The 12598-nt window shown below is 62.3% G+C and overlaps 1 protein-coding gene across 1 annotated transcript in view; it reads left to right on the top strand.

Annotated features, from left to right (window-relative positions):
* Positions 1 to 12598, top strand: part of PRR12 (proline rich 12) — a 73167-nt gene that overhangs the window by 56667 nt on the left and 3902 nt on the right. The window contains 6 exon segments of the mRNA XM_090127548.1: positions 3408 to 3651; positions 3654 to 3783; positions 6573 to 6698; positions 6824 to 6921; positions 8043 to 8174; positions 10482 to 10577. Of these exon segments, the coding sequence (XP_089983674.1) occupies positions 3408 to 3651; positions 3654 to 3783; positions 6573 to 6698; positions 6824 to 6921; positions 8043 to 8174; positions 10482 to 10577 (826 nt within the window).

Here is a 12598-nt window from a genome sequence, read left to right as displayed (position 1 = left end):
GGGGGGGGGCGGGGGGGGGCAATGGGGGGAGGGGGGGGATGGGGGCGGTGGGGGGCATGGAAACAATGGGGGGCAATGGGGGCAATGGGGGGAATGGAAACCCTGGCATCGCCCCATGGCTGCTGTCAGGTGGGGGGGGGCGCGGGGGGGGCAGCGGGGGGGCAATGGGGGAAGGGGGGGGAATGGGGGGAGGGAGGGGAATGGGGGTAATGGGGGGATGGGGGTGATGGAAACCTTGGCATCACCCCATGGCTGCTGTCAGGTTGGGGGGGCGCGGGGGGGGGCAGTGGGGGGGGGTGGGGGGGGGCAATGAGGGGAGGGGGGGCAATGGGGGGGGGGGCAATGGGGGTGATGGGGGAATGGGGGCAATGGGGGGAATGGAAACCCTGGCATCGCCCCATGGCTGCTCTCAGGTGGGGGGGGGCGCGGGGGGGGCAGTGGGGGGGGGCAATGGGGGGTGGCAATGGGGGAAGGGGGGGGAATGGGGGGAGGGAGGGGAATGGGGCAATGGGGGTAATGGGGGAAATAGGGGCGGTGGGGGGGTGAAAACAATGGGGGGCAATGGGGGCAATGGGGGCAATGGAAACCTTGGCATCGCCCCATGGCTGCTGTCAGGTGGGGGGGGGCGCGGGGGGGGCAGCGGGGGGGCAATGGGGGTGATGGGGGGAATGGGGGGAGGGAGGGGAATGGGGGTAATGGGGGGATGGGGGTGATGGAAACCTTGGCATCACCCCATGGCTGCTGTCAGGTTGGGGGGGCGCGGGGGGGGGCAGTGGGGGGGGGTGGGGGGGGGCAATGAGGGGAGGGGGGGCAATGGGGGGGGGGGCAATGGGGGTGATGGGGGAATGGGGGCAATGGGGGGAATGGAAACCCTGGCATCGCCCCATGGCTGCTCTCAGGTGGGGGGGGGCACGGGGGGGGGCAATGGGGGGGGGCAATGGGGGGGGAATGGGGTGATTGGGGCAATGGGGGAGATGGGGGGGATGGGGGCGATGGGGGGGATGGGGGTGATGGAAACCTTGGCATCACCCCATGGCTGCTGTCAGGTGGGGGGGGGCGCGGGGGGGGACAGTGGGGGGGGGCAATGGGGGGTGGCAATGGGGGAAGGGGGGGGAATGGGGGTAATGGGGGCATGGGGGTGATGGAAACCTTGGCGTCGCCCCATGGCTGCTGTCAGGTGGGGGGGGGCGCGGGGGGGGGCAGTGGGGGGGGGTGGGGGGGGGCAATGAGGGGAGGGGGGGCAATGGGGGGGGGGGGCAATGGGGGTGATGGGGGAATGGGGGCAATGGGGGGAATGGAAACCCTGGCATCGCCCCATGGCTGCTGTCAGGTGGGGGGGGGGCGCGGGGGGGGCAGTGGGGGGGGGCAATGGGGGGTGGCAATGGGGGAAGGGGGGGGAATGGGGGGAGGGAGGGGAATGGGGCAATGGGGGTAATGGGGGAAATAGGGGCGGTGGGGGGGTGAAAACAATGGGGGGCAATGGGGGCAATGGGGGCAATGGAAACCTTGGCATCGCCCCATGGCTGCTGTCAGGTGGGGGGGGGCGCGGGGGGGGCAGCGGGGGGGCAATGGGGGTGATGGGGGGAATGGGGGAGATGGGGGAGATGGAAACAATGGGGGACAATGGGGGGAATGGAAACCTTGGCATCGCCCCATGGCTGCTGTCAGGTGGGGGGGGGCGCGGGGGGGACACGGGGGGGGGCACGGGGGGGGCAATGGGGGGAGGGAGGGGAATGGGGGTAATGGGGGTAATGGGGGGATGGGGGTGATGGAAACCTTGGCATCGCCCCATGGCTGCTGTCAGGTGGGGGGGGGGTGGGGGGGGCGGCAGGGGGACGGGGGGGGCAATGGGGTCAGTGGGGACATTGGGGTCAATGGAGCCAGTGAGCTCAATGGGGTGAATGGGGGCATTGGGGTGAATGGGGAACATTGGGGTCATGGGGGCATTGGGGTCAATGGAGGCATTGGGGTCAATGGGATCAATGGGGGCATTTGGGGTCAGCGGGGGCAATGGGGTCACTGGGGGCATTGGGGTCAATGGGATTAATGGGGGCATTTGGGGTCAGTGGGGGCAATGGGGTCAATGGGGGCATTGGGGTCATTGGGTTCAATGGGGGCATTGGGGTCAATGGGATTAATGGGGGCATTTGGGGTCAGTGGGGGCATTGGGGTCAATGGGGGCATTTGGGATCAATGGGGGCATTGGGGTCATCGGAGTCAATGGGGACATTGGGGTCAATGGGGGCATTGGGGGGCATTTGGGTCAATGGGATCAATGGGGGCTTTGGGATCAATGTGGACATTGGAGTCAATGGGTTCAGTGGGGGCATTGGGGTCATTGGGATCAATGGGAGCATTGGGGTCATCGGAGTTAATGGCGACATTGGGGGCATTGGGGTCAATGGGGACATTGGGGGCAATGGGGTCAATGGGATCAATGGGGGCATTTGGGGTCAGTGGGGGCAATGGGGTCAATGGGGGACATTGGGGTCAATGGCGGCATTGGGGGCATTTGGGGTCAATGGGTTCAATGGGGGCATTGGGGTCATTGGGATCAATGGGGGCATTGGGGTCATTGGAGTCAATGGGGACATTGGGGGCAATGGGGTCATTGGGGGACAATGGGATCAATGGGGTCATTTGGGGTCAGTGGGGGCAATGGGGTCAATGGGGGACATTGGGGTCAATGGAGGCATTTGGGATCGATGGGGGCAATGGGGGCATTGGGGTCAATGGGATCAATGGGGGCATTGGGGTCATTGGGATCAATGGGGGCATTGGGGTCATTGGAGTCAATGGGGACATTGGGGTCAATGGGGGCATTGGGGTCAGTGGGGGCAATGGGGTCAATGGGGGACATTGGGGTCAATGGGAGCATTTGGGATCAATGGGGGCATTTGGGGTCAGTGGGGGCAATGGGGTCAATGGCGTCACTGGGGGCATTGGGGTCAATGGGTTCTATGGGGGCATTTGGGGTCAATGGGGGCATTGGGGTCATTGGAGTCAATGGGGACATTGGGGTCAATGGGGGCATTGGGGTCATCGGAGTCAATGGGGACATTGGGGGCATTGGGGTCAATGGGGGCAATGGGGGACATTGGGGTCAATGGGGGCATTTGGGGTCATTGGGGTCAATGGGGTCAATAGGGATGAATGGAGCCCATGGGCCCAATGGGCTGAATGGGGTCATTGCAGTCAATGGGAATTTCCCATCATCCCTCTGGAGAGGGGGGGGGGGTCCCCAAGTCCCCCGGTCCATTGAGGAGGGGGAAAGGGGGGGGGGGGCGGGGGTCACGTGGGGGGGGGGTGGGGGGGGGGCAGCGTGGGAGGAGGGGGGGGGTGGGGAGAGATCACAAATTGTGCCTCACAACTGATGCCCCCCCCCCCCCTCTTTTCCCCTTCTATAGACGGCAGAGCCACCCCAAAAGCTCCACCCCAAAAGCGCCTCCCCCCCCCCGCCCGGACCCCCCCCCATCAAACGACAAACCCCCCCGTAACGACCACCGTTCACCCCGTCCCGAAAAAAACCCCAAATCTGACAAAAATCCTAAATCCATTCATCCCGAGGTTCCGGCCCCCGCGCCGGCCGCGGGGTCTCCGAGAGGTGGGGGAGGGGTTACGACCCCCCCAAATCCTCCTCCTCCTCCTCCCCCCCCCCAAAATCCCGAGCCAAAAGTCACAAAGTGAAAGCGGAGCCCCCCCCCAAAAAGAGGAAAAAATGGCTGAAGGAAGCGGCCACCTCGTCCGAGTCCGAGTCCAGCGCCGACCCCCCCAGCGAGGAGGGTGAGTTTGGGGAGGGGGGGGGCACGGAAATTTGGGGGGGAAACGAGGAAATTTGGGGGTAAAATCGGGATTTGGGAGGGGGGCAAAAATTTATGGGGAAAACGAGACGTTTTGGTGGAAAAGTGGGGATTTTTTTACTGGGGGGGGGGGGAAGGGGGGGGGTTGGGAGGTGAGTATGGATCTGAGTGTTGCTCCGATGGTGTCAAATTGGGGGGGGGGGGGGCATGAAAGTTTGGGGGGGAAATTTGGGGGAAAATTTGGGATTTTTGATGTGGGGGGGGGGTTGGGAGCTGAGTATGGATCTGAGTGTTGCTCCAATGGTGTCAAATTGGGGGGGGGGGGGAAGGTGAAAAAAGTGGGGGGGGGGGGGACATGAAAACCTGAGGGGGAGGCATGAAAGTTTGGGGGGAAAATGGGGAAATTTGGTGAAAATTTGGGATTTTTTTTGAGGGGGGGGGGGGGAGGTAAAGGGGGTCTGAGGCTTCATATGGGGGACGAATTAGGAGTGGGGGGGGGGGGGGGCACTGGAAATTGGGGGAAACTTTGATATTTTTTGGGGGGGGAAGGGAAAATTTGGGGGGAAAACCTGAATTTTGGGGAAAGGATTGGAAATTTTGGGGGGAAAAATGGAAGTTTGGGGACAAAAATGGGGGGCAGCGCCCCCTGGGGGGCGGGGCCTAACGAGCTGGGGGCGTGGCTACGTGGAAAGGGGGCGTGGTTTAATTAAAGGAGGCGTGGCATCCGTTTGTGGGCATGATTTCCACTTAAAGGGGCAATGGCCGTTGAGCCGATCCCACTTGGAAGGGGTGGGGCCCAGCTTGTGGGTGTTGCCCTTTTAAAAGGAGGTGGAGCTTGAGCAAAGGGGCGTGGCTTCTGTTTAAAAGGGCTACGCCGTTTCTAAATGAGGTGGGGTCCTCCTTAAACAGGCGTGTCCCCAATGAAAGTGGGCGTGGCTCTCAGAGCAGATCTCCTTTAAGGGGTGTGGCCCTGTTTAAGAAGGGAGAATTTGCATGAAGAGGCGTGGTCATCACAAATGGGCGGGGCTTAAATCCGTTCCTCCTTGATGGGCGGGGCTGTGCTGAAAGGGGGGGCGTGGCTTCCCTTAAAGGGGTCGCGTCCTTCCTTAAAAGGGGTGTGTCCTAAAGTGGGCGTGTCCCGTCCTGATACTGGGCGTGTCCTTAAAAGGGGCTTTCCTTGTTCTTAAAGGGGGCGTTTAGTGTCTTAAAGGGAGACCAGAATCCCCTTGAAGGGCACAGGACTCTTCTTAAAGGGGCCACGCTTCCATTAAAGCACACCCTAATGTTTTATTAACTCACCCTCATCAGGTGGGGCCCACCATTGGGCGGGGCTTTTGGGGAGGAAGCATCTCCCTTCCTTAAAGGGGCCACGCCTCCCTTAAAGCTCTCCCTCCTTTAGTAGCCCAACTCCATCAGGTGGGGCCCACCTGTTAGGGCGGGGCTTTTGGGGAGGGGGCGTGTTCTCGCCTTAAAGGGGCCACGCCTCTCTTAAAGCTCTCCCTCACTGCTGTATTATCCTACTCTATCAGGTGGGGCCCACCATTGGGCGGGGCTTTTGGGGAGGGGGCGTGTCTCTTCTTTAAAGGGGCCACACCTCCCTTAAAGCCACCCCACACTGCTTTATTAACCCACCCTCATCAGGTGGGGCCCACCATTGGGCGGGGCTTTTGGAGAGGGGGCGTGTCCCAAACCTTAAAGGGGCCACGCCTCTCTTAAAGCTCTCCCTCACTGCTGTATTATCCGACTCCTATCAGGTGGGGCCCACTGGTTAGGGCGGGGCTTTTGGAGAGGGGGCGTGTCCCAAACCTTAAAGGGGCCACGCTTCCCTTAAAGCTCTTCCTCATTCCTTTAGTAGCCCGACTCCATCAGGTGGGGCCCACCGGTTAGGGCGGGGCTTTTGGAGAGGGGGCGTGTCCTCGCCTTAAAGGTGCCACGCCTCTCTTACAGCTGTCCCTCTTTGCTTTAGTAGCCCGACTCCATCAGGTGGGGCCCACCGGTTAGGGCGGGGCTTTTGGAGAGGGGGCGTGTCCCAAACCTTAAAGGGGCCACGCCTCTCTTAAAGCTGTCCCTCTTTGCTTTAGTAGCCCGACTCCATCAGGTGGGGCCCACCTGTTAGGGCGGGGCTTTTGGAGAGGGGGCGTGTCCCAAACCTTAAAGGGGCCACGCCTCTCTTAAAGCTGTCCCTCTTTGCTTTAGTAGCCCGACTCCATCAGGTGGGGCCCACCTGTTAGGGCGGGGCTTTTGGAGAGGGGGCGTGTCCCAAACCTTAAAGGGGCCACGCCTCCCTTAAAGCTCTCCCTCACTGCTGTATTATCCTACTCTATCAGGTGGGGCCCACCGGTTAGTGCGGGGCTTTTGGGGAGGGGGCGTGTCCTCGCCTTAAAGGGGCCACGCCTCTCTTAAAGCTGTCCCTCCTTGCTTTAGTAGCCCGACTCCATCAGGTGGGGCCCACCGGTTAGGGCGGGGCTTTTGGAGAGGGGGCGTGTCCCAAACCTTAAAGGGGCCACGCTTCTCTTAAAGCTGTCCCTCTTTGCTTTAGTAGCCCGACTCCATCAGGTGGGGCCCACCGGTTAGGGCGGGGCTTTTGGAGAGGGGGCGTGTCCCAAACCTTAAAGGGGCCACGCCTCTCTTAAAGCTGTCCCTCTTTGCTTTAGTAGCCCGACTCCATCAGGTGGGGCCCACCAGCTGGGCGTGGGGGGGAAAGGATGTCAACAGCCGGGGGAGGGGGGGGGGGGGGCGTGTCCCCGCCTTAAAGGGGCAATGCCCCCGCAGAGCGGGCCCCGCCGGGGCGGGTGCTGAACACGCGTGCGATGAAGGAGATGTACCGCAGCTACGTGGAGATGCTGGTCAGCACCGCCCTGGACCCCGACATGATCCAAGCCTTGGAGGACACCAACGGTGAGAGACCTCCCCCCCCCCCCCTCCTCCCAAATTAACCCCCCCCCCCCCCCCCCAGTCTCAATCCCACCTCCGTAGGTTCCTTAATCCCCTCCTTTCTACCCTCTCTCCCCCCCCCCCCCCAGATGAGCTCTACCTGCCCCCCATGAGGAAGATCGATGGGATCCTCAATGAGCACAAGAAGAAGGTCCTCAAGAGGGTCACGCTCAGCCCCTCCCTGCAGGTGGGGGGCGCTGGGGGGCTGGGGGGGGGCATTGTGGGGTTGGGGGGGGCATTGTGGGGGTCATTGTGGGGCTGGGGGTATTATGGGGTTGGGGGCCATTGTGGGGCTGGGGGGGTCATTGTGGGGCTGGGGGTATTATGGGGTTGGGGGCCATTGTGGGGTGGGGGTCATTGTGGGGCTGGGGGGGTCATTGTGGGGCTGGGGGCATTACGGGGTTGGGGGCCATTGTGGGGCTGGGGGGGTCATTGTGGGGCTGGGGGGGGATCGTGGGGCTGGGGGGCACTGTGGGGCTGGGGGGTATTGAAGGACTGGGGGGGTCATTGTGGGGCTGGGGGTATTATGGGGTTGGGGGCCATTGTGGGGCTGGGGGGGTCATTGTGGGGCTGGGGGGGTTATTGTGGGGCTGGGGGGGTCTCTATGGATTTGGGGGCATTGCTATGGGTCTGGGGGGGTCTCTGTGGGGCTGGGGGGGTCTCTATGGATCTGGGGGCATCACTATGGATCTGGGGGGGTCTCTATGGGTCTGGGGGGGTCTCTAGGAATCTGGGGGCATCACTATGGGTGTGGGGGGCTTTCTATGGGTCTGGGGGGGGTCTCTGTGGATCTGGGGGGGTCTCTATGGATCTGAGGGCATCACTATGGATCTGGGGGGGTCTCTATGGGTCTGGGGGGGTCTCTATGGATCTGAGGGCATCGCTATGGGTCTGGGGGGGTCTCTGTGAGGCTGGGGGGGTCTCTGTGGATCTGAGGGCATCGCTATGGGTCTGGGGGGGTCTCTGGGTCTGGGGGGGTCTCTATGGATCTGGGGGCATCACTATGGGTGTGGGGGGGGTCTCTGTGGGTCTGGGGGGGTCTCTATGGATCTGAGGGCATCACTATGGGTGTGGGGGGCTTTCTATGGGTCTGGGGGGGGCCTCTGTGGATCTGGGGGGGTCTCTATGGATCTGAGGGCATCGCTATGGGTCTGGGGGGGTCTCTGTGAGGCTGGGGGGGTCTTTATGAATCTGAGGGCATCGCTATGGGTCTGGGGGGATCTCTGTGAGTCTGGGGGGGGTCTTGATGGTTCTGGGGGGGGGTCTCTATATGGCTGACCCCCCCACCCCCCACCCCTGCCCCCCCAGGAGGCGCTGCACACCTTCCCGCAGCTGCAGACGGAGCGGGGGGGGGAAGCGTTGGTGAAACTGCGCCCGGGGGGGGAGCCCTACAACCGCAAAACCCTCAGCAAGGTCAAGAGGAGCGTCGGCAAACCACAGGTGGGGGGGGGGCTGGGGGGGATTGGGGGGGTCCTAAAGGTCCTGGGGGGGGCCTAAAGCGGATTTTGGGGGTCCTGGGGGGGTCCTGGGAGGGACTGGGGGGTCCTAAACTCCTGGGGGGGTCCTGGGAGGGACTGGGGGGTCCTAAAGGTCCTGGGGGGGACCTAAAGGGGATTTTGGGGGTCCTGGGGCGGTTGGGGAAGGATTGGGGGGGTTCTAATGGTCTTGGGGGGGACCTAAAGGGGATTTTGGGGATCCTGGGAGGGACTGGGGGGTCCTAAAGGTCCTGGGGGGGGTCCTAAAGAGGATTTGGGGGGTCCTGGGTGGGACTGGGGGGGACCTAAAGGGGATTTTGGGGGTCCTGGGGGGTCATAAAGGGGGTTTTGGGGGTCCTGGGGGGGTTGTGGGAGGGATTGGGGGGTCCTAAAGGTCCTGGGGGGGTCATAAAGGGGGTTTTGGGGGTCCTGGGGGGGTCCTGGGAGGGACTGGGGGGTCCTAAAGGTCCTGGGCGGGGTCCTAAAGGGGACTTTGGGGGTCCTGGGGGGGTCCTGGGAGGGATTGGGGGGTCATAAAGGTCCTGGGGGAGGTCCTAAAGGGGATTTTGGGGGTCCTGGGGGGGTTGTGGGAGGGACTGGGGGGTCCTAAAGGTCCTGGTGGGGACCTAAAGGGGATTTTGGGGGTCCTGGGGGGGTCCTGGGAGGGACTGGGAGGTTCTAAAGGACCTGGGGGGGACCTAAAGGGGATTTTGGGGGTCCTGGGGGGGTCCTGGGAGGGATTGGGGGGTCCTAAAGGTCCTGGGGGGGACCTAAAGCAGATTTTGGGGGTCCTGGGGGGGTTGTGGGAAGGATTGGGGGGTCCTAAAGGTCCTGGGGGGGTCATAAAGGGGGTTTTGGGGGTCCTGGGGGGGTTGTGGGAGGGACTGCGGGGTCCTACAGGTCCTGGGGGGGTCATAAAGGGGGTTTTGGGGGTCCTGGGGGGGTCCTGGGAGGGATTGGGGGGTCCTAAAGGTCCTGGAGGGGGTCCTAAAGGGGATTTTGGGGGTCCTGGGGGGGTTGTGGGAGGGACTGGGGGGTCCTAAAGGTCCTGGTGGGGACCTAAAGGGGATTTTGGGGGTCCTGGGGGGGTCCTGGGAGGGACTGGGAGGTTCTAAAGGACCTGGGGGGGACCTAAAGGGGATTTTGGGGGTCCTGGGGGGGTCCTGGGAGGGACTGGGGGGTCCTAAAGGTCCTGGGGGGGACCTAAAGGGGATTTTGGGGGTCCTGGGGGGGTTGTGGGAAGGATTGGGGGGTCCTAAAGGTCCTGGGGGGGGTCCTAAAGAGAATTTTGGGGGTCCTGGGGGGGTTGTGGGAAGGATTGGGGGGGTTCTAATGGTCCTGGGGGGGGTCCTAAAGGGGATTTTGGGGGTCCTGGGGGGGTTGTGGGAAGGATTGGGGGGTCCTAAAGATCCTGGGGGGGGCCTAAAGGGGATTTTGGGGGTCCTGGGGGGGTCCTGGGAGGGACTGGGGGGTCATAAAGGTCCTGGGGGGGACCTAAAGGGGATTTTGGGGGTCCTGGGAGGGACTGGGGGGTCCTAAAGGTCCTGGGGGGGTTCTAAAGGGGATTTGGGGTCTCAGGGGGGTCTCGGGGGGGGGGTCTTAAAATTGATGGGGTGGAGAGCAAAGGGGATTTGGGGGTCCCGGAGGGGGGGTCTTAAAATGAATGGGGGGGGAGCAAAGGGGATTTGGGGGTCCTGGGGGGGGTCTTAAAGGAGCAAAGGGGATTTGGGGTCTCAGGGGGTCTCAGGGGGGGGGGTCTTAAAATTGATGGGGGGGGGAAGCAAAGGGGATTTGGGGGTCCCGGAGGGGGGGTCTTAAAATGAATGGGGGGAAAGCAAAGGGGATTTGGGGGTCTTGAGGGGGGTCTTAAAGGAGCAAAGGGGATTTGGGGTCTCAGGGGGTCTCGGGGGGGGGTCTTAAAATGAATGGGGGGGAGCAAAGGGGATTTGGGGGTCCTGGGGGGGAGCAAAGGGGATTTGGGGGTCTTGAGGGGGGTCTTAAAGGCGCAAAGGGGATTTGGGGTCTCAGGGGGTCTCAGGGGGGGGGTCTTAAAATTGATGGGGTGGAGAGCAAAGGGGATTTGGGGGTCCCGGAGGGGGGGTCTTAAAATGAATGGGGGGGGAGCAAAGGGGATTTGGGGGTCCTGGGGGGGAGCAAAGGGGATTTGGGGGTCCCGGGGGGGGTCTTAAAGGTGCAAAGGGGATTTGGGGTCTCAGGGGGGGTCTGAGGGGGGGTCCAGGGGGGGGTCTGAGCGCTGCCCCCCCCCCAGCAGGAGTTCAAGGTGGAGCTGGAGCAGTCGCTGCTGTACGGGCTGTACCACTCGCTGCACCACTACAAGTACCACACCTTCCTGCGCTGCAAGGACGAGGTGACCAGTAGCCACCCGTGGCCACCTATAGCCACCCACGGCCACCCATAGCCACCTATAGCCACCCATAGCCACCCACAGCCACCCACCATTACCTATAGCCACCCACGGCCACCTATAGCCACCCACAGCCACCATAGCCACCCACAGCCACCCACCATTACCTATAGCCACCCACGGCCACCTATAGCCACCCACGGCCACCTATAGCCACCCACAGCCACCCATAGCCACCCACAGCCACCCACCATTACCTATAGCCACCCACGGCCACCCATAGCCCCCCATAGCCCCCCATAGCCACCTATAGCCACGTATAGCCACCTGTGGCCACCTATAGCCACCCATAGCCACGTATAGCCACCCATAGCCACCCACAGCCACCCACCATTACCTATAGCCACCCACGGCCACCTATAGCCACCCACAGCCACCCATAGCCACCCACAGCCACCCATAGCCACCCACAGCCACCCACCATTACCTATAGCCACCCACGGCCACCCATAGCCCCCCATAGCCCCCCATAGCCACCTATAGCCACCTATAGCCACCTGTGGCCACCTATAGCCACCCATAGCCACGTATAGCCACCCATAGCCACCCACAGCCACCCACCATTACCTATAGCCACCCACGGCCACCTATAGCCACCCACAGCCACCTATAGCCACCCACAGCCACCCATAGCCACCCACAGCCACCCACCATTACCTATAGCCACCCACGGCCACCTATAGCCACCCACGGCCACCCATAGCCACCCACAGCCACCCATAGCCACCCATAGCCCCCCATAGCCACCCGCTGTCACCTGTAGCCACTTGTAGCCATTTATAGCCACCTGTGGCCACCTATAGCCACCCATAGCCACCCGTAGCCACCTATAGCCACCTATAGCCACCTATAGCCACCTATAGTCACCTATAGCCACCCGTGGCCACCTATAGCCACCTATAGCCACCCACAGCCACCCATAGCCACCCACAGCCACCCATAGCCACCTATAGCCACCCATAGCCACCCATAGCCACCCACAGCCACCCATAGCCACCCACGGCCACCCATAGCCACCTATAGCCACCTATAGCCACCTATAGCCACCTATAGTCACCTATAGCCACCCGTGGCCACCCATAGCCACCTATAGCCACCCACGGCCACCCATAGCCACCCATAGCCACCCACCGTCACCTGTAGCCACTTGTAGCCATTTACAGCCATCTGTGGCCACCTATAGCCACCTATAGCCACCCGTGGCCACCCATAGCCACCTCTAGCCACCTATACTCACCTATAGCCACTTATAGTCACCTATAGCCACCCATAGCCACCCACGGCCACCCGTAGCCACCTATAGCCACCCATAGCCACCTATAGCCACCCACAGCCACCCATAGCCACCCACAGCCACCCACCATTACCTATAGCCACCCACGGCCACCCATAGCCACCCATAGCCCCCCATAGCCACCCGCCGTCACCTGTAGCCACTTGTAGCCATTTATAGCCATCTGTGGCCACCTATAGCCACCTATAGCCACCCATAGCCACCCGTAGCCACCTATAGCCACCCACAGCCACCCGTGGCCACCCATGGCCACCTATAGCCACTTATAGTCACCTATAGCCATCCATAGGCACCTATAGCCATCCATAGGCACCTATAGCCACCCATAGCCACCCGTGGCCACCCATAGCCATCTCTAGCCACCTATACTCACCTATAGCCACTTATAGTCACCTATAGCCACCCACAGCCACCCACAGCCACCCACGGCCACCCATAGCCACCCATAGCCACCCATAGCCACCCACGGCCACCCATAGCCACCTATAGCCACCCATAGCCACCCACAGCCACCCATAGCCACCCACGGCCACCCATAGCCACCTATAGCCACCCATAGCCACCTATAGCCACCCATAGCCACCTATAGCCACCTATAGCCACCCATAGCCACCCATAGCCACCCACGGCCACCCATAGCCACCTATAGCCACCCATAGCCACCCACAGC

Source organism: Phasianus colchicus, chromosome 31 (genome assembly GCF_987193195.1).
Source record: "Phasianus colchicus chromosome 31, bPhaCol1.hap1.1, whole genome shotgun sequence".
Taxonomy (NCBI): Eukaryota; Metazoa; Chordata; class Aves; order Galliformes; family Phasianidae; genus Phasianus; species Phasianus colchicus.
This window is presented reverse-complemented; position numbering and strand designations above follow the sequence as displayed.